Source organism: Hemibagrus wyckioides, linkage group LG09, assembly GCF_019097595.1.
Source record: "Hemibagrus wyckioides isolate EC202008001 linkage group LG09, SWU_Hwy_1.0, whole genome shotgun sequence".
NCBI lineage: Eukaryota > Metazoa > Chordata > Actinopteri > Siluriformes > Bagridae > Hemibagrus > Hemibagrus wyckioides.
The window spans coordinates 12,675,699-12,697,987 of NC_080718.1; the positions used below are offsets into that span (position 1 = coordinate 12,675,699).

Here is a 22,289-nt window from a genome sequence, read left to right on the forward strand (position 1 = left end):
AATGTTTCAGATTTCATGATGAAGATGTGGTCAGTTTAGAAAGCTGGCACTGCAGTAACCTGTGACTGATACGATGTTCAGAAGTCTCCTCATGGTCTGAGGGCTGATGTCACTAAACCAGTCCTCGGTAACTAGCAGCTTGGTCAGGTCAAAAGACATCTGACGCGTGACTGTACGCTGCATCTGACGCCTCCGGTATGTATCCTGCATGACAAAGAGACGCACGTTAGCACTTTAAGTAACAGTTTACTATTAATTAGCAGCTAGTTACAGCTCTCATTACTCCTCACACTGCACCTCGCTCCCTCTGATCCACTAGCACTGATCGACTGGTCCCACCATCTCTCAGGATCTCTCAGGCACAAGGTAGGTTTACATCTAGACTCTTCTCTGTTCTGGCACCGAGGTGGTGGAATGAACTTCCCCTAGATGTCCGTACAGCCGAGTCACTGACCATCTTCAAACAACGACTGAAGACGTACCTTCTCCTGAAGCACTTAAACTGGCTCTTATTTTGCCATGTTTATTTTATGTATTGCTGTACGTACATTTAAATTTAGGCTGATGGTATCCTAAGTCTGTGAGCTAGTGAACTAGTGTTCATGTATTCATTGATAGAGACAAAGCACTTTTGTATGTCGCTCTGGATAAGAGAGTCTGCCAAATGCCAGAAATGTAAACGGAGATGTAAATTAATAACAGTGGGCGATAATAATTTTCATACAAAGACGCTATATATTATACTATACTATATATATAATGTCGCTTTTAAAAAATATGACTGTGTGTGTCGAGAGCAAAAATATAATTAAATGCAATAACCTGAAAGTCCATCTCTGACCTGTTACTACTCCACTACGACAGCTAGTCAGTGATTTTGGTGGAAGTTAGAGTGAGCTAACCGTTTTGAAATGTGAAACATTTATTGTTCCATCCAAAGCCACAACCGTAAAACTCAATTTTAATCAAACATGTAAAAACATTTCTTATCCCCCAAGCTTCAGTTTTTTAGTGAATCTCCTAGAACATGATATACATATCACTGATTGCATCACAAGACCGCTAGCCTAAAACTGTAATATTTATGACAGAATACATAATTGTACTGAAACACTGGAAAAAAAAAACACTTCTTACACTCTGTGAATTAAAATTGAGGTCACATGATCACAAGATCTACAGTTCCTTTTTCAGATTAGTTCTTGCAGTGTCTTATATAACTTTTCAGGTGTTGCTCAGCTTGAAGAGCTGTGAGCATGCTGCACTTGTGTCTTGAGGTCACTCAACAGCTGCCGATCAGGAGCTAAATAATTCAGCATGGGTACGATGTGGGAGCAGAGGCTGGATCACAAGCTCCAGAAAGTGGCCTTGTGACTAGAGTGTTGCTCCTAATATAAGTGAACAAACAGGCAACACTTCTGAATTCTGAAGCCAGCAGGAGGGCAGAGGTTAAAATGCCCAAGACTGATTCTGAGCTACTCAGACATGTGGTTGCACATGATTGGTTCTTAAAAAAAAAAAAAACTAAAAAACGAGATTTAGGGAAAAGAATAAGAAAAAAAAAAGTTTCTGATGTCAGCTCACATCTATGACAGCCCTAAACTATGTGATTTCTACTGACCACAGCTCATCATCCTGTGAGTTCCCATTAGCCAAATCAGCAGTAACGAGCTACAGCCAATGCTTCTTCCTCTCTTCTTCTTGTAAACGGGCGAAACATGAACTTCCACTCTTGAAAACAAGGACGACTGCCAGGCGTGCCAGTGGCGGAGGCAGCACAAAAAGATCGTGTCCCCGAAAGCCGAATGAAAAGCGGACTGATAAATCAGTGAGGCAAACAAATGGGGCGCTCGCAGGGCAGGCAGCGGAGCCATTTAGCCTCCCACTAGACGCCGGCCGTGCCAGAGCTTTGTCACTGAGCCCCACTGCTGCTGCACCCTGTCATTAGGCAATGCCATCTCGGCGGGGAGGGTAAACAGACATTAAATCAATTACAGACGCTCCTCGGCGACATCCAGGGGCTCCGACAGCATCCCTCTCCACATTGCCAGCCTCATGGAGAACACACGAGAACAACAAACACAAGCGCGCCAACAGCGTGTGCACTGTGTGACTTATATTCGAGTACTAGCGTGATGTTCACATCTTGTTCCACTGAAGGAGGAAGATTTTTAAATGAGGAGCACTAACAGAGCTTGAGTGAATCCATGATCCACCGGTTTGGTTATGGGGATCAACAGCATTTATTTTTTATCAGCTAGAACTTACCCTCCTGTTCAGAGTCGATTTACTGCCCTGCTTGGCCTGCTCTCCGAGACTGTTCTGTGACTGAAACTTTTTGTCTGCGTCCTCATGCCATGCTGCAGGAACCCAGAGGCACAAAAACACAAAAGTACCCAACTATTACTAGACGATTAGTTATCATTGGAAAATCGTAGCATAGGTTAGTTGTCCTTATTGATCATATCATTTGCTTTTTGAGATCTGTCATGGTTTTCTGCTTACCCTCAGCAGCAAGCAGATCTCCATTGTTTGGCGCAGCCATGGAGAGCTTCTTGGCTGTGGTGAGGCCACGGCTGTTCAGGAAGACGGGCAGGTGTACTATGTTGCGCATGTAGTCGTGGCCGTTGATGTTGGAATCACGCAGCACGCTGTTCAGGTTCTGGTTGATGGCTTTGATGATGATGTGGGGGTCGCTGGCAAAGATGGAGATGAAGGGGCCCTTGGAGAAGAGAATCCTCACCTGCAGAGAAAGATATGCATTAGAAGTTCTTCCTGAACTGAACATTTCAATGTTTGTTTTTCTCTTTGGGTTGGTTGCTTGTGTCATGTAAACCTATATGAGATTTGATATAAGATATATGGATATAGTATGAACTGTAATAGCGTCATGATGCAAAATATCAGTGGTGCTTGATCACATGTATTTTACCGTATGTAAATGTTTCACTTTTCTTTAGGTTGATGGCTTATTTCTGTTTCTCAGTAAAAGAACCTGCCCAGATTGCCCATTGTTAACATCTTTGTTAGAATTCAGTTATTCCTGTACATAAAGTTTATTCCTGCACAAAAAGTGCATATTAAAAAATAAACAGAGCCTTTATCAAAACAGGACACCAAAGAGAAAGGCCAGAGTCTAGTGAAGAAGCTCCAGGCATGGAAATGACAGGGACTTTCCAGACTCATGAGAGACTCAAGCATGGCCAAGTGTCACAGGACACTGATTTGTACACTATTTAAAAAGTTAATTACCGCTGTCTGCTGCCTCGGGCTAGCGTCTAAAGCTCAAATATTTGTTTATACTGCAGTGGGCCACAAAAACCTTATTGTCTCTTTCCCAACATGCCATAATCCTCCACAGGCCATTTCCATTCATAGCAGTATGCAAATCCTTTCCGTTAGGGAACTTTGGCTCTGGCAAGCTTAGAAAACTTTTAGCTTGCGATAAAAATTCAATTTTGTAATTTCTATTAAAACAAGAAGCAAAAAAGCTCAGAATTTAAAAAGTGATGTGACTAAATGAGCCACAAAGGGGTCTTTGAGGTTTCAGGTGCTCTGGAAGGAGGGAGATTTCATTAGCACTGAGCAGGCTGCCAACACAAGGGGATTATATCCCCAAATAATAACGTTTGGCTGAAGGAAATTCTATTACTCCAGGCGGAAAAGAGGAATCTGAACTTTCTGGGGTGAACTCTGATAGCTACAGTGTGTAGTTCTGCTTTGTTAATGAGAAATTGATGAAAGTGTTTACCACTCAGTCAGACTGAGATGTGTTATTGGTGCATTTTGTGTTAAGTGGAGAAAAATGAAGGAATGATGTGAGAAAGCACAAGGAATTCCTGAAATGTCACTTCTTGCACAATTTAGAAATCTGGCCAAATGTACAACCAAACACACACACACACATACACACACACACAAACACACACACCGTATCCAGCATCTGCAGCACTTTATCTTGTTCACAGGAGTCCAGGCCATCAATGATGACGACTAGCCGAGTCTGATTCTGAGTGAAGCCATCGATGGTCTTCGCCATTTTAGCCATAAGTTCCACTTCGCATTTGAGCACCTAGTTTTAAGACAAGGCAAACTGATTAAAAGAAAAACATGCTACCATGATGTACTGTATAAAGTCAATGTAGTTTAGTAAAACAAATATAAACAACAGAGAGATCCAAACATTAAGAGAGGAATCGCTAGTGGAAATGATGGAAATAATCATAGGAATGTGTACCAATATATACAGGCATTAAAACTGCTTCATATATACACTCTGTATATATAATATAATTGTAGTGTATTTATGAATATTTATGATATTTATATATACACACACACAGAGGCAAGTCTGCAAAATGTTAGTAATTAAAAAATAAGAGGGATCTTATTGCAGATTGTTTTAAGAGGGATCTAGATTGCAAATTGTTTTTTTAATTTAGTACTGCCCTAAATAAGATAATTCCCATAACAAATGTTTACATTTAGCCCACAAGACAACAACTGTAATATAGACAAATGAACCCATGATTATTAAAACCCTATGTTGTTACATGGATGATTACTGACAGTTTTTATGTTTTGTGATAGCTGTTTATGAGTCCCGTATCTGTCCTGTGCAGTCAAACCTGCCCACAGTTCCTTCAGGTCCTGCACATTCTTTGCTTTTCCAGCATCTTCTGCATTTAACCCCTTTCCAACTGCAGCTATAGGATTTTGAGATCCATCTTTTCACACTAAGGACAACTGAGGGACTGTTACAGAAGGTGCAAACATTCACTCATGCTCGAGAAGGTAACATGATACATTATAGAGTCTGTGGGGGGTAAAATTTTGAACAGGATAATCAGTGTAAAATGTTATTATATTGTTTAAAGATCTTATTTTTCTCCCATTTAGCACTGCCCAGAAACAGAAGCTACGTAAGATACACTATATTGCCAAAAGTATTCGCTCACCTGCCTTGACTCGCATATGAACTTAAGTGACATCCCATTCCTAATCCATAGGGTTCAATATGATGTCGGTCCACCCTTTGCAGCTATAACAGCTTCAACTCTTCTGGGAAGGCTGTCCACAAGGTTTAGGAGTGTGTTTATGGGAATTTTTGACCATTCTTCCAGAAGCGCATTTGTGAGGTCACACACTGATGTTGGACGAGAAGGCCTGGCTCTCAGTCTCCGCTCTAATTCATCCCAAAGGTGTTCTATCAGGTTGAGGTCAGGACTCTGTGCAGGCCAGTCAAGTTCATCCACACCAGACTCTGTCATCCATGTCTTTATGGACCTTGCTTTGTGCACTGGTGCACAGTCATGTTGGAAGAGGAAGGGGCCAGCTCCAAACTGTTCCCACAAAGTTGGGAGCATGGAATTGTCCAAAATGTCTTGGTATGCTGAAGCATTCAGAGTTCCTTTCACTGGAACTAAGGGGCCAAGCCCAGCTCCTGAAAAACAACCCCACACCATAATCCCCCCTCCACCAAACTTTACACTTGGCACAATGCAGTCAGACAAGTACCGTTCTCCTGGCAACCGCCAAACCCAGACTCGTCCATCAGATTGCCAGATGGAGAAGCGCGATTCGTCACTCCAGAGAACGCGTCTCCACTGCTCTAGAGTCCAGTGGCGGCGTGCTTTACACCACTGCATCCGACGCTTTGCATTGCACTTGGTGATGTATGGCTTGGATGCAGCTGCTCGGCCATGGAAACCCATTCCATGAAGCTCTCTGCGCACTGTTCTTGAGCTAATCTGAAGGCCACATGAAGTTTGGAGGTCTGTAGCGATTGACTCTGCAGAAAGTTGGTGACCTCTTCGCACTATGCGCCTCAGCATCCGCTGACCCCGCTCCGTCAGTTTACGTGGCCTACCACTTCGTGGCTGAGTTGCTGTCGTTCCCAAACACTTCCACATTCTTATAATACAGCTGACAGTTGACTGTGGAATATTTAGGAGCGAGGAAATTTCACGACTGGATTTGTTGCACAGGTGGCATCCTATCACAGTTCCACGCTGGAATTCACTGAGCTCCTGAGAGCGACCCATTCTTTCACAAATGTTTGTAAAAACAGTCTGCATGCCTAGGTGCTTGATTTTATACACCTGTGGCCATGGAAGTGATTGGAACACCTGATTCTGATTATTTGGATGGGTGAGCGAATACTTTTGGCAATATAGTGTATTTAAGATGTGTTTCCCAAAACACAAAATAATAATAATTTACTCCACTCATCCTGTTCAAAATTTCTTAATGTGATAAAGCACAGCTCTACTGTTAGTTCTACTGCTCTCTTCACTTCTAATATTTTTTTAAACCCTGGAGGTGAGGCTTTATTATACAAATCTTCCAAAGATCTGCTACAAGTCGCTTGTAGGTTTAAAGATCATCAATACCTTCATGAATCCCTCGCTCTTCAGCTTGTGCATGCTGTTGGCGGCGCTGTGCAGCCTCCTCCTCTGCGAGCGCAGCACAGAGTCGGCCACTTGCCACCAGGTCCTGCAGTTGAGCAGCAGAGCGAGGCCCACCACACTGGCCACGGCCACTAGCACCGCTTTTACCGTAACATTAGCTGAATCCACTTTAAATATAGCCAAGAGGGCCATACCCGTCACCAGGCATGCCAGAGTCAGTGCAAACAGAACGAACGAGGGCACGCAGCACGTCTTCTTCCACTTCTTTCCTGAAGACGGACAGAACAGAGCCAAAGATAAATGCTGTAATACTTTAATGCAAGGAGAAAAAGAAAAACCTAGCAAATATGATTAGCACCAACATTCATGCACTGTTACCAAGTACACTGATGAGACTTTATAGCACCAATAAATTAATGAAGTGGAATTAAGGCAAGCAGTTTCAAACCTTGTGTCTCATCGTTTTTAAAGACTCTGAAGAGTCTAGTGGCCAAGAAACCAAATTCTCTTTCACATGCATCTGACAGCGTGGCAATCATCTCAGCCATGGAGGTCTCCCCACCCACACTCGACAGGCGGTTATAGTCTGTAAACAGAAATCTAAACACGCACACACACATACACACACACACACACACACACACACCCATAGCATGATATTTACGACCTCGGTAGCCAGAAATTTAAACCTTGAAAAACACTGAATTATTAAATATCTGTAAATAGGTGAAGAGCTTCACTAATATTAGATTAATTAGTATCTAAACTGTAATTATGTACATGTCTGAACACAGGCTTAGTGGTTAACGCTTTGAGCTACTGAACATACAGTAGGTCATGAGTTTAAGTTCACCCAACAGCTGATTAGTTGTATTTGTATCAATTCTGAGTCGCTTTGGAAAAAAGCATCAGCCAAATGAGCAAAAACGTAATCACAGCTTGATTACTAAAAATGCTTTTACTTTGATCGTAAAGTCATGGCTCTGTGTTGGGTACCTGACAGGCAAGGCCTTGGTAGTCTGCTCAGGAAGCTCTGGTGGGTTGACAAACATCAGTTTAAGCAGCAGCTCAAGGTAGCCAATGTGGCGTGCAAGCCTGGTGCTGATGATCCACGCCCAGCTCCAGCTCTCGCCCTCTCTGCGTCCGCCAAAATAGACAAGCACTACAACAGCAAATGGCAAACAGATAACAAGGGCTTAAATGAGAATTATGGCATAAAACTGTATTATTCTGAAGCACAGTATTAAATCTCTCCACCTAAGTACTTTGGCACAATCCAAAATTCCATCATTTTCCTTCCTTATTCAGTCACTACAATACCCAGCATGCATTACACCAGTGGTTCTCACAGTGAGGTCCAGATTTTTATATTTTGTAATGAAATACTAAGTTCTTATAATTTTAAGCCTGTTGGAGCATCAGGTCTATAAATAATCTCAAGCTCTTGGGCATAATAAATAGGCAGAACATTATAAATACACCATTAAATGTCTAAAAAAAACATTTTTTTAGATTAAATAAATCTGTCCTAGATGATGAGGAAAGTTAAACTTATTTAACACCATTAAAAGCAATCCAAGGCTGTAAAATGCTTCATGCGAGGAATCTTCACCTTGAGTAAATAATCAGACTCGGAGTATTAAATGCATCCTTCCCTGTGAAAGAACTGTGTACTAAGACCTGCATGCTTTCATGCAGGTTTAAGTCTAACGAGGGTGTAAGTCTGGCTCTTCTTTCCCCCTGTTCACTCTAACATGATGCAGATGCACACACGCGTGTCTGGATGTCGCCGTACCACAGTAAACAAAACCAGACAATTTCTGTCACTGTGCAACACTGCTCTCTGTTGGACAAAAACACACTCACAAGCTTTACACATTGTATTATAAACTCCACAGCACATGGGTTTGGGTAATTTGATTTGCTGTAAAGCTGATTAATAGAATGTGTCTGGCTGTAGCTGCTACTTCCTCTCATGTGCTAAAAAGCTTAACAAAGTTAGCATGGAGACAGGCTGGGAGCACAAGACTAGACGTTAGTATAATGGAAACAGTCTAATCCTCTAAATGACCTCTTTACTGAAAATGCACATGGAACTTGTACTGCATTCATGTGCTTGCTTCATGTGAAATAATTGTGAACATGAGTTTCCAACTTAAAGGCTGCACATGAACATCCTTAAAAGCTTTAACACAACTGCTTGCTGTTTCGTTGTATATATTTTTACACTAGTCTAGTTCACTTTAAATCAGAGAGTCCCCTAGAGGGAAAAATAGCAAATATTAAAGAGCTAAATGTCTTAGAAAAAAGAGATGAATGCAGATCATGTTTCACTGATAAAGGTGATATAAGCAAAGAAATTAATATAGTTGCATAATCATCTCTTAATCAGTGGTTTATCAAGGTTAGTCATTAAACATTTTAACGTGTGCAATGCTGTACATTTCCTGTGTATCTCTTTTAGGCATGGCAGGTTAATCAATTCCTTAAAGATTCCTACCAAAGAATATGTAGAGCAGGGCAAGCAGACTAAGGGCCACAGCGATGGCCAGCCTGGGATCGACGGAGAAGCCGAGGATCACAGCGAGAGAACCGCACAGCAGCAGAGTCAGCACCACCACCAGCCATGAGAACTGAAACAATGGCTCCACCTGCTGGCCTGCAAACGTCTTCATTTCATCTGAAAACACCATGACAGGTCATTTTGTCATCCTAGTTAAATTAGATAGGTTAAAATATACCATATCTTTTCAGCATTTTACTGGTATATAAAGAGATTCATTTGCAGTGGTGCTCCTACCCTCCAGCTTCTTAAGCAGGAAGGATTTGCCGCTGCCCCACTGAGCGTACAGACCCACACAGATGGGCGGCTGCATGGTGGGCTCACTAAGGATGTCAGCCAGAGCGCTACTGTACAGGTCATAACCCAACATGTCGCCGTCACACTCCGTAGGGGACAAGTGCTCTACAACAGAAAAAAAACCATATCAGAATCTTTATTTAGTTTTAATCAGATAGCTAAAGAAAAAGCTCACTAGTTAGGAAAGCACTCACTGGCGCCAAAGATCTGGGTGAGGATGCTCTTCTGGTGCGTGCAGTCGATATTGTAGGGTGTCTCTCCCTGCTTGTTGGGCTTGTAGAGAAGACGGCCGTCTTTAGGGTTTCTCAAGAGCAGCTCGGCCAGCTTTCTGCTCCGACCCCTGATAGCGATATGCAGCGCTGTGTCTCCTTTCTGAAAGTACGGCATTCAGTCAGGAAATTACTAATTACTGATATTCCACATACAAATTCACTGTATTCTGGAAAACAACTGCCACTTGTTTAAGCACTTAGCAAGTTACATCTCTTGTATATGAGGGAAGCTTACAGGTATCCTGAAATGTAGTACTTTTTAAATCCTACATAAGTAGACATTTACATACTATAATGTGAATTTCGAAAGAAAGAAAGAAACTGTCTATTTTTGTGTAGTTTTTTACATAAGTGAGACATCATACACTACTTATCAAGGCCTTTAATACATTACACACAATTTGAAATAATTTAGCTGCTGCACACTCTGAATGATTTAAGAGTACTGAACACTGTTACCTTGTCCACAGCGGACACCTTTGCGCCCTTGTCGAGAAGAAGCTCAACAATCTCAATGTTTCTCATTTTGGTAGCTTTAATAAGTGGAGTCTCACCTTCCTAAAATATAGGATTACACACAAACAGGTTAGAAACATGGTGATTTCTGTGTGCCGCTGTATTTCTGCCTCACTGGAAATCAAGAGTGTTGGCTTTACCTTAGTGTAGGCCTCTGTGTCAGGGTTACACTGCAGGATATCTCGTACCATTGTGGCGTTGCCTTTTTCTACTGCCCAGTAGAGGGCGGTCTTGCTGTCCTGTGCAGAGAAAGTGCATGATACACTATATTGCCAAACGTTTTGGGACACCCCTCCAAATCATTGGCTCGGCGCCTTAGTTCCAGTGAAAAGAACTCTTAATACTTCAGCATACCAAAGACACTTTGGACAAGTTCATGCTCCCAAGTTTTTGAGAACAGTTTGGGGATGACCCCTGCTGCTATATTTATGTTTATTTCTATTTACACTACCTCAACCTCTGCTACTGCAGTTTTGCACAATACGTGTTGTCAGGCCGCTATATATATATATATATATATATATATATATATATATGTTATTAGTTACCTGGTTTTTTCACAATTCTCAAAGTTGTACATTTCACTGAACATGTTCTCTTTTTCGGCGCCAAGTGTCTGTTTTTTTTTTGTTTTGTCTTTTTGTACGTATTGTTTTTGCACTGTCTTGTTTTTGCTCTGTTTGCACCTAGTTTGCACACTTTGCACTTTATGTGCACTTTATGTGGCTAAGACAAACTTCGGTCCTAGCTCTGTGTTGTTTTTTTGTGTTTGAACTCTGTGTTGTATGTTTATGTAGCACCAGGTCCTGGAGAAACGTTGTTTCATTTCACTATGTACTGCGTCAGCTATATGTGGTTGAAATGACAATAAAGCTTCTTGAATCCTTGAATCCTGTTCCAACATGACTGCACAAAGACATGGATGAGCAGGTTTTGTGTGGAGGAACTTGACTGGCCTGCACCTTAATGCCTGACCTTAATCCGAATATAACACCTTCGGGATGAATAAGAGCGGAGACTGCAAGCCAGGCCACAACTGGGATTACAGCTTCAACTCTTTTGGGAAGGCTTTCCAAAAGATTTAGGAGTGTGTTTATGGGAATTTTTGACCATTCCACTAGAAGCGCATTTGTAAGGTCAGGCACTGATGTTAGACAAGGCCTGGCTCGCACTCTAATTCATCCCAGTGGTGTTCTATCGGGTTGAGGTCAGGACTCGCTCTTCCATGTCTTTATGGACCTTGCTTTATGCACTGGTGAGCAGTCATGTTAGAACAGGAAGGGGTCATCCCCAAACTGTTCCCTCAATGTTTGGAGCATGGAATTGTCCAAAAAGTCTTAGTATAGTCTATAACGAAGGCACACCACTTCAGTTAAGCATATGAAAATGGGACAGGGTTCCAACTGCAAAACAGCACATCAGGTTCCTCTCCTGTCATGGAAGAAGGATATAATCCTCACAGACTCACAGTAAATGGACAGTTGAAGATTCTTGACCTTTTTCCAATCTTTAACTATCCAGTTTCAGTGATCCTGTGCCTACTGTAGTCTCTTTGTTCTTTGCTAATAGAAGTGGTTATTCTTCTCTGATCTCTCTCCTGATTTCTGCCTGAAGAACTGCCACTTACTGGATGTTTTTTGCACCATTCTGAGTAAACTCTACAGACTGTTGTGTTTGAAAATCACAGAAGATCAGTAGTTCCTGAAATACTAAAACCTGCTTCAGTCACATTTTTGCCAAATCTGATTCTGTACATAATTTAAGCCATATCTGTATGATTTTAGGCCTTACACTGCTAACACATGATTGTAAGTGTTCCTAATCTTTTAAAGTGGCTAGTGACTGAACATGGACACAAATCTGGAATAATGTACAGGCAGATACAGTCCATGGTTTATAGGTATAGTTAATAAGTATATTAAAACAAATAGGGTTCAGATCTGTTTGAGGAGGAAAAAACCCCCCCAAAAAATAGAAATACCTGGCCTTTAACATCAATGTCAGCATATTTATGTAGCAAAGCTCGGACGATCTCCACATGGCCTCCTCTCACTGCCGCAATTAGGACAGTGTCTCCACTCTTAAACAAAAAAGAAATAAATAAATACATAGATTACAGATAAATGTAAATACAAAGCATCAACACAATGGTGACTTTTGTTCGTGGTAAGAAACACATCATGAAGAAAACACATCAAGAAAATAAAGCAAAAACTATGGGAACAGGTATTCACCCTGTCGGGAATGTTGACATAGGTGTCTGCGTCCAGCAGGTCCTGCACGATCTCAGTGTGGCCCTCCATGGCAGCGATCATCAGTGCCGTGTTTCCGTCTTTATCGGTCATGTTGACGTTGGGGTTTCTCTTCAGTAGCTCTTTCACCACCTCTGTGTAACCACCACGCACTGCCACTATCAGAGCCGTCATAGAGTTCTGACAGAGAAACATTAATAATATAGAAATTATATAATATTTTATATCTCAGAGCTGTTGAATTTAAAATGATATCATGAGATGTTACTTAATTTCCTATAAAAGCAAGTTCCTACTTTTAATACTTTTGAATAATTTTTGTTTTCATAACCCAAGGCTAATAATAAATGCATAAAAAAGTTTTATTTATCAACTTAATGTGAGGCTAATAATAAACCCGTTAAAATGTTTTAACAGTAACTTTATGTTTTAAATATATTCATTATATATTAAACATATACTCAGCGAGGTGAGGTGTTCTGTAGGAAGACATCTGTTTAACATTTATGGAAGGAGTCTCCAGTGTCAGTGCTTGTAACCGTCAGCAACTATAACAGCATGCTCTGTTGTGTTTTATTGTTGTGTACGGAGAAGCGCAAAAGTAGAAAAAGTCTTCCTTAAAATAACAACCTATTAAATATCCCTGAAAAATTCCTCTGAAATGATCAGTGCACACACACACCGCGCCTTCCTGGTCCACGTTTGCGCCGTTCTCCAGCAGGTGCATCACGCAGTCATAATGACCTTTCCTCGCTGCCCAGATCAATGCCGTGGTGCCATACTGATTGAAAGATACAAGGATAGAAATTCATTTATTTAACAAAAATATATTAAAGGAGCAGTTTGTTTCTGAAGATCTCATTTTAAATCGAATTTATTTGAGAAAAAAAAACAAAACAGTGATGTACAGTATATAACAGTATACAATGTAGTTTCTTCATTTCAGGATTGTACATTTTACAGAAATAAGCCCCTCCACCCCCTGTTGCAATTGAGCTGCTCTGCTGTGCCACGTTTACCTAAAAGGCAACTCGTATGAGTTTGATCCGAGGGCAAGGAGTTGTCTTGCTAACATTTCTGTAAAAACTGCTCGCAACCAGCAGAGATCTCTACAAATTACAAACTGCACTAACTGTACAAGCTCAAACTTGTGCATTGGTAGATACAGTGAGCCAATTATTATACGATATAGTGCCACCGGAGACAAATGACAGAATTTTACTGAACTGTTCAGTCTTTACTGATTATAAGAGCAAAGTGTTTTGCCATGTTGACCACACAAACATTGAAACAGACGCAGCTTTTGAAATCTTTAGAAAAGTAAAAGTGGTTTTGTTTGTGAATTCTCAGCTGAGGACGTACAGCATCATGGTTACTTTCCAAAACCTGCGGCAGTGCAATGGACCTCAGTCACTATCCCATAAGACGTCCCCAATTAAAAAAAAAGATAAAGAAAACTCTACACTTACGCTAGCTCTTACATTTCCTCTAGCACTCAACTAATAATCTTGCACTGTAATATAACACTACTTGCATTGTCCTTTGATTGATATATCACTCTCCTTGTACTTCCTCATTTGTTAGTCGTTTTGTATAAAAAGCATGTACTAAATGAACAAATGTAATGTAATATAATGTAACGTAAATGGTTACGATCTAAACTGGTTACTAAAACCTTGTGGGAATGGAATTTTTTTTCCTGTATCTTAGAGCACAGGAGACGCGTAATGTTTGACACGTATGTTTACGTAAATAAGGCTGAATCCCTTCTCTGTGAAGTCAGCAACATCTTTAGATAGGGGTGATGATGGTACTCACCTTGTCAGAGCAGTTGACTTTAGCACCGTGTTGCAGTAAAAGACGAACGATTTCGGCATGGCCTCGACCTGCTGCCCAAATGATGGGGTATACTCCATACTGTGGGGAAGAGCACGGACGGAAAAGACGCACAAACACGCAAACACCTCTTATTTTTCTCATTTCACTGTAAGATTAGTCAAGGTAGTCAATAATATGTGCACAGGAAACGGTTTTTATTTATGGATTTATTATTTGAGTGGATGTTTTAGTATGAGGCCACTTTTAAAAATTGGAAGCTGCCTGATGGTGTCATGTCTTCCTGAACTGCGTACCTGTCCAGTGATGTTCGGGTTTGCTCCTTTCTCCAGCAGAAGACGAGCCACTTCCACACGACCCTTATACGCTCCCCACATAAGAGCGGTCCAGCCGCCCTACAACCACACACACACACACACACATCAGTATTTTAAATGTCCTTAGTAATGTCACTGGCTTGTTTTCCTAAACACACATCGCCTGAGTCAGAGTGTTACTCAGATTGCAGGCTTGCTTTAAGCGCTCAGCCTGTTATTATTAGCACTGTGCAACCGACACACTGGCACCATGACACACTTTTCCAGACAAGCACTGTGACAGGAAATGATAAACACATAGAAGACACTTGTCAAACCCATGCAATCGATAGAAACAAGCTGCTAATTCAAAACAAGGCAGATGAAAAGTGTGCTAGAGAATACACATGAATTCACATATCAAAACATCCTACATGGAGAGATAGGAGAGTACATCTAATAAAATAAAAACATCTAAACACAGTCCACAAAATCCTGCTGAATAAATACAGTCCTCAACGGGGACACTTAATGAGGATAGTGACACTGTGTGATGATAATCACACAGCAAAGCTGTTAGGGAAATTATTACAGAACGACAGCACATAAATGACCAGCCCTGGATTCAGATTTTATTTGCTTTATATATATATATATATATATATATATATATATATATATATATATACATAAAACTCACCACTGCTAAAAATAAGTACATTTCATTTCTTTTTAAATTTATTCTTTTCTTATTAAAGAAATTTTTTTTGGTTTTTAAACTATATTATAAACCAGTTTGCTGCAAGTTTAAAAGCTTTATCCTGTTTAACTGATGGCGAAAGCTTGAATCAATATTATATGTTAAAAGGTATTATAAGGCAAATTAACTGTATTAAGAGTATAAATGTGTCGCAGTTTAAAGGAAATATAACAGATGAAGCAAACCGCGTGCAAAAAGCACGTTCACATATGTTTTGATCTCATATGAGGTACTAAGAAAATGTTCAGTTACAAAGCTCAGTTAAAAACAATGTATTCTGTAATATTAGGTATGATCTGACGAGCTGTTTTCACTCTGGGTTTAGACCTAAAACAAGCTGTTAAACAATACACATTGCTTTTCTATGTAGGATATGATGTTTACCATGTCTCTGTGCTCCAGATTTGCATTGTTGGCCAGCAGCTCCTGCACCACCTCAACATGGCCCTCCTTGGAGGCGGAAATCAGTGCAGTCCAGCAATCCTAGGTACGAGACAAAAAGGTAATCGGAAGTTTGTCTAAATGCAAGATGCTCCTTTTTCTTAACTTGATAGAATTTGAGAGATTTAGAACATACCAGTTGGTCATACCAAGTAGTCATGAGTGCCTAAACGCTATGGATAACAACGCTCAGTGAAGTGCGAGGTACTGTATGATACCAGAGGTGTGCGAGATCCTCAGGGTGTGTGTGTATGTTGAATGTCATCACCCAGTCATTTGCTGAACCACAGTTTTGCATGCCAATTACACAGCTCTCCAGGCCACCTGCTATTATGAGTGAACCTGGGGGAATCTAGCACTTTAGTGCAGGTCCACCCACAATGACATCATTCCAAGACACAGGAAATGAGTTCAAATTGCACTCTGTAAATTAGTCTAGTAATGTCAGGGTTCTAGATAAGAATATGTATATACACTACTCACAAAAAGTTAAGGATATTCGGCTTTCGGGTGAAATTTCAGGATGCACCTAAAATGCACTATAACCTTTACAGGTGAACTTAATTTGACCTTCTCTACACTTTTGAATGCACATGTCCAACTGTTCAGTGTTTCAGTACTTTTTGCATAACTTGCTGTTCTCTAACAAGGTGCTTAATGGCAAAATTCACAACTGGTGTTTGATCCATGAATCGACCAATAAATGTTCTGGTTCAATTAGAATTGGTATTTAAACAGTCCTCTTCATCATGCTGTTCACATTTTGACATCATGAGACCAAGACGACGCCTAAGAATTGATCAACAGGACCTCGCCATTGCGAGGCTTCAAACAGGATGTTCTCAGAGGGAAGTGGCCACTGAGTTTAAAGTGTCACAGAGTGTCATCAGCAGGTTGAGACAGAGATACAGAGAGACTGGAAGAGTCACAGAATGACATAGAAGTGGACGTCCTTTGGCCACATCCCACATTGATGACCGCTTCATTGTGAACAGTGCCCTGCGGAACCGGATGATGAATCATCATCCACCACTCAACTCCAGGCACATTTAAGGGAAGTGAGAGGCACCCAAGTGTCACGTCAGACCATTCGAATCCGTTTACATCAGCGTGGTCTGCGTGCTAGACGACCTGCAAGGGTACCTGACCACACCACCAGGCACAGGCATCGGGCCAGGGAGCATTTACGCTGGACGAGGGACCAGTGGGCCTCAGTGCTGTTCTCTGATGAAAGTCGATTCAGGTTGAGCAGAAATGATGGCTGCCAACGATGTTGGAGACGTAAAGGAGAGCGCTATGCATCAGCCACTGTTGTGGTGGTGTTACAGTCTGGGCAGGTGTGTCTACTCAATACAGAACTGTCCTACATCTTGTGAATGGTACAGTGACAAGTCAATACTACCTGAGTAACATCATTAATCCAGTCATTGTGGCCCTGAATGAACAACACAGGCCTAATTTCATCTTCATGGACGACAATGCTCCAGCTCATCAAGGTCGCATCATTAGGGAACAGCTGCTGGAGGCTGGGGTACCTCAAATGGAGTGGCCTGCACTTTCTCCAGACCTGAATCCCATAGAAAACCTATGGGATCAGCTGAGTGCACCGTGTAGAGGCCCGTAACCCCGCACCCCAGAACCTCAATGACCTGAGGGCCGCCCTTCAAGAAGAGTGGAATGTCGACTCGTGAACAGCATGAGACGTTGTTGTCAAGCTGTAATTGATGGTCAAGGGCAGATGACAAATTATTGAGACACTGACATTTTTTGTTGTGGTATACCCACCACTGTTGTTGGCTTTTGTTTCAATAAATTGTTTGAGATGAGGAAATCACCACTGCATGCTTCTACTTAAATGCCCGACTTTCATGATATAATATCACTTTAGCGTGAACTTTTTACATTTTCCATGAATTTCACCCAAAAGCCAAATATCCTTAACTTTTTGTGAGTAGTATATATATGCTGAAGTACCAGCTATTCAAATGCAATCTGTGCTTGCTGGAAATATCTAAATTAGACATTACTTGGTAAACTGCACTTGAGTGGAGGTATTAATCCTTCTGTGCAAAGCTCATTATTGATACTGTTGTGCAATGAGGTGGAACATGTGTGGAACAGTGTGTACCACATCATCCAGGTTAACATTGGCTCCTCTCCTTATGAGCTCCTGCACGATCTCAACGCTGCCCTGTTCAGCTGCAAACATCAGAGGAGTCTGTCCGTTCTAGAGGAAAGATAAATATATATATATTATGAGCAGTGAGAGGTGAAGTGAATAGCACTGATTATCTCCTCATCATGGCACCTGTTAGTGGGTGGGATATATTAGGCAGCAAGTGAACATTTTGTCCTAAAGTTGATGTTAGAAGCAGGAAAAATGGGCAAGCGTAAGGATTTCAGTGAGTTTGACAAGGGCCAAATTGTGATGGCTATACGACTGGATCAGAGCATCTCCAAAACTGCAGCTCTTGTGGGGTGTTCCCGGTCTGCAGTGGTCAGTATCTGTCAAAAGTGGTCCAAAGAAGGAACAGTGGTGAACTCGCTACAGGGTCATGGGCTTATTTATGCACGTGGGGAGTGAAGGCTGGCCTGTGTGATCCGATCCAACATACGAGCTACTGTTGCTCAAATTGCTGAAGAAGGTAATTCTGGTTCTGATTAAAAGGTGTCAGAATACACAGTGCATGACGAGTCAGGGCTGTTTTGGCAGCAAAAGGGGGACCAACACAGTATTAAGCATTAAGTTGGTCATAATGTTATGCCTGATTAGTGTATATAATAGCATATAATCACCTTTAACATCACATGTAAAGTTATTTATTTTTGCTTACCCCAAAAAGTGAAAAAAATAGCATCTGAAAATACATTTGCTATCTCATTACCAACTCGTTATTCTCCTCAGCGCCTCCAGGGTTTCACAGAAAAAAGCTTGATTTTGCTGCATCTTTTTCAAGTAATTTGCCAAGTTTTTGGTGTTTATTTTTGGAAAACTAATTGAGTTGGTAAAATTGCAAGGATTACAGGATTCGTCTTTTAAACTCCTACAAGTGAAGACACATATGTAAATACTTTCTCTGATAGCTGTCCTCTTGCACATGAACTGAACAGGACTTTGGCTGAATGTGTATTGTGATGATATCACATGATGGGTCTTGGTCCAAATCTGTGGAAAATCTGCAGTAACTGTGAAAACTTCCAGGCTCTTCAGAATATCAGCGATTTGCCTGATTTTGTGTTTTCAGAGTTTGCTTGATTTCTCAAAACAATTCTGCAAAAAACATCTGTTTGCTCATCTTGCTCAAGTCCCATTCATTATGGCATGTTACTTTCCAGTAACTCGATTAAAACCTGGCATTCACTATGTGGAAAAAATCACATTTAGCTAGTATATTGTAAGTGTGAAGTTAAAAAAAAAAACATTTACATTCCATGTTTTGGTGAAATATATTCATGATTGTTTAAAGTCGAGGCAACAAAGTAAGCTATAAGTAAATGAAATTTTGTCAGAATTCAGCTGCAGCAACATCTAATGGGCTTTCCCAGTCTGCCACATATACTATATGTAATTTGTATGGCTGTGGACGTTTCCAATGCATGAAAACTTACCGAAGGCTTCATCTGCACCTGCATCACATGCATATGCTATAAGATTTTGGTAAAAGAGTGGTGCATATCCACTATACTCTGAAACTTTTGAAAACTGGTCAGACCTCATAACAAAATCATCATTACCGTAGTGATGCTTGAAATCAAGAATATTTCAAATAAATCTAAATTTGTAATTGAATATCCAGATGGAGTTGATTAATAAAAAACAAGTAATCTTTATTATGCACTGTAGTCATTAATGCTTTCAGTAAATAAAAACAAAACCTTTTATAATGATATTAATAGAGAATTCACAAATAATCATGGATTTTTTTTTTAACAATTTACCGATCTAGGGTAAGGGTTAGGGTTAGCATTTCCTAAAGCAACCAAAAACATTCTCCCTTATTTATCTGCTTTGAAATCAATGTGTATAAACATCCAGTCTTTTTCATGGTCTCTCACTCACTTCACTCCTGCTGTCCACATCACGGTGCTTGTCCAGGTAAGCTCTCACTGCAGGCAGGTTCTCCTCCTCCACATAACTGAAGATGCTCTGGGAGGCCATAGCAGTCATCTTCAGAGAGCTTGTGGTGTCCATATTTACGCCGTTAATCCCCAAGCCTGTTTCAGGCTGAAGAACAACGGGAGAGGATATGTTAGGGCTCAATTTCTCAGTCAAACGCCATGCTGTAAGCTGATAATACCTAAAGCAGGCCCATTGGACCAGCAGGTTAAAGCTGTACAGATAATAGATCTCAAGTGAATTGTGGTTTAAGCTGGAAACATGTCTTAACTGTAATAGAAATGTTAAAATGTCAACATTAGCGTGTCTTTCTGAGTCACTACAAGATATTTGGTGCAACTGGACTAATGTTAAGCAAATGCTAAACTCCACTCTAGATTTCTAGCTAAATTTAAACCACTAGAATTATTATACGGTGAAAGTGTGAGAACTCTGTCAGGACAAGTAGAACAGACAAACATGCCAGCCGTTATAGTCATGCAACAACAGGTCTGCGCTAATTGCTAGTGCTACTGGTATGGCAAGGTAGAAGCACCATTACTTTTAACATATCATAAAATAGGAGTGTAATTCATTGAATAACCAACAACAACTTTAAGATACCAAATGCTCTAATGTTTTTACCAGTTATGATGACCGCTTTAGGAAATCTGTAAGCCAGTAAGTTCTAACTGGTGACAGTTACATGACCTGATTCAGAAATATAATAGATCTACTACACTTTAATCCTTATTGTGGTGAATACTTTGGTCCTTAATGCCACTTTTCTTGATTAACCTTGTTGCCTTTTAATTTGACATTAATTTAGTTGAAACTACATTGAATTACTGGAATTTGGTGGCTTACGAAATCTGATTACGTAAGATAGATGTCACAACTTCTTTTACTTAGAATAAACCATTTTTGTTTAACATAATTTACCAGGGTTGTGCTGTTGAAACAGATTTTTTCCAGTTGTGTTATAACAGCTGAATAAAAATGGCATACCTGGTCAGTTTGGCAAAGATATTATACAAGTGTTCCTGTAAGGATAGCCTTGTTATTTTGTAAGACTGGCCTGCTTCTTAGGGATGCTGAATGAACCTTATTTTCCTGCCCTGGCCTACAGGATGTTCCCTACTCATCCATTCTACTCTGGAATAATGAGAAATGTACTCAGAGAAGCACAGAGCATCAGCCAAGGCTACACTGGCTAATGATAAACCACACAGAAGCTCTCTGGCTTTATCAAATCTGATTAGGAGGAAGTCTGACTGATTTGTGGTTACAGAACGTCAATTCAACCTGTTCAAAGGTAAGTAATAGCCTGATGTTCTCGTGTTCCACATAAATGAAATTAAAAGGCTGTAAGTTGTTTGACATTAATCTCCCACTGCATTTTTCAGTTCCAATGCACATTTTCAGAAACTGCAAGCAGGGGTCTAATCTTTTTAATCCGCCATAGCCAGGAGCAAAGCTAAATCCAGACGAGATTTAAAAAGAGGACTTAGAGCTTACATTGTGAAAGTAGGAAAACTGACCTGGTATTATGTTTAACTCAATCAGGACTGACAATTAAATCACTCTTGATCATCAAAAATACCTATCTATATTCGTAGTGAGACAAAATACTGTGCTTTCAAGCTTACAATGATAAGGCAATGCTGGGTCGCAGCATTGCAACAAGTTGTAAAGCTATATATTTGGCTAGCTATTTTTTAGTAGCAAGGTGGTAGCATCAGAATTTATGTCATGTTTGGTTGGAAGTACTATTGACTTAAAATTACCGCCTGCTAACAATCAGCTCTTTACTGGATTTTGCATAAAAAGTGACCATCAATTTTTTATACTGCTCATCCTACACAGGGTCATGGGGTACCTGGAGCCTATCGTAGTGAACTCAGGACATAAGGCAGGAGACACACCAGAGTGCTTACACACCCATACAATCACACACCTTATTACAAACTGATGACCATTTAGAGATGGGGAGAAAACCAGAGAACCCAGGGAAAAATCCCTAAGCACAGAAAGAGTTTGCAAACTTCACACACATCGGACAGAAGTGGAAATCAAACCCCAACCCCAGAGGTGTGAACCAAACATGCTAACCACGAAGCCACCCTGCCCCCATTAAAAACGGGTGGAGGATCTAACTAGCGCTTATATTTTTCCTTTGTTTATATACATTTCATTTTAAAAAATGTGCCATAACTCCTTCCATCAGAGTTTTATATCGATGGTATCCAAAGTCTGTGACCTAGTGTACCAGTGTTGATGTATTCATTGATAGAGAGTCAAAGAACTTTTGTACATCGCTCTGGATAAGGACGTCTGCCAAATGCTGTAAATGTAAGTAAATGGAAAAGTAAATGGATCTGTGGTGATGAGGGACTTGTTTCTTCCACCAAAGCTCTTGTAGCACTTGTTAGGATATAATACATACTGGACTCTGGAGATTTAGTTGGAGATTTAAATAAAAATATCTTCCAACTGGGTCATGACTGAATCTTCCAGCAAGACAATGATCCAAATCTTATATCCAATGAC

General features: G+C 40.6%; 1 protein-coding gene across 14 annotated transcripts in view; it reads right to left on the bottom strand.

The window, feature by feature from the left end:
• The window catches only part of kidins220a (kinase D-interacting substrate 220a), a 56,617-nt gene that overhangs the window by 26,421 nt on the left and 7,907 nt on the right, over positions 1-22,289 (bottom strand). For 13 of the 14 annotated variants that reach the window (XM_058398281.1, XM_058398287.1, XM_058398286.1 and 10 more), the window contains exons 2-21: positions 19,704-19,868; positions 17,772-17,870; positions 15,587-15,685; positions 14,443-14,541; positions 14,129-14,227; positions 12,993-13,091; positions 12,293-12,490; positions 12,040-12,138; positions 10,199-10,297; positions 10,002-10,100; positions 9,465-9,642; positions 9,211-9,375; positions 8,911-9,090; positions 7,407-7,572; positions 6,859-7,010; positions 6,393-6,679; positions 3,932-4,072; positions 2,506-2,743; positions 2,269-2,360; positions 60-204 (exon numbers count right to left, since the gene is read on the bottom strand). In XM_058398281.1, coding sequence (XP_058254264.1) covers positions 60-204; positions 2,269-2,360; positions 2,506-2,743; positions 3,932-4,072; positions 6,393-6,679; positions 6,859-7,010; positions 7,407-7,572; positions 8,911-9,090; positions 9,211-9,375; positions 9,465-9,642; positions 10,002-10,100; positions 10,199-10,297; positions 12,040-12,138; positions 12,293-12,490; positions 12,993-13,091; positions 14,129-14,227; positions 14,443-14,541; positions 15,587-15,685; positions 17,772-17,870; positions 19,704-19,835 — 2,866 coding nt within the window. In that variant the 5' untranslated portion in view covers positions 19,836-19,868. The remainder of the gene's footprint in view (positions 1-59; positions 205-2,268; positions 2,361-2,505; positions 2,744-3,931; positions 4,073-6,392; positions 6,680-6,858; positions 7,011-7,406; positions 7,573-8,910; positions 9,091-9,210; positions 9,376-9,464; positions 9,643-10,001; positions 10,101-10,198; positions 10,298-12,039; positions 12,139-12,292; positions 12,491-12,992; positions 13,092-14,128; positions 14,228-14,442; positions 14,542-15,586; positions 15,686-17,771; positions 17,871-19,703; positions 19,869-22,289) is intronic. The other variant, XM_058398283.1, reaches the window with a different exon arrangement.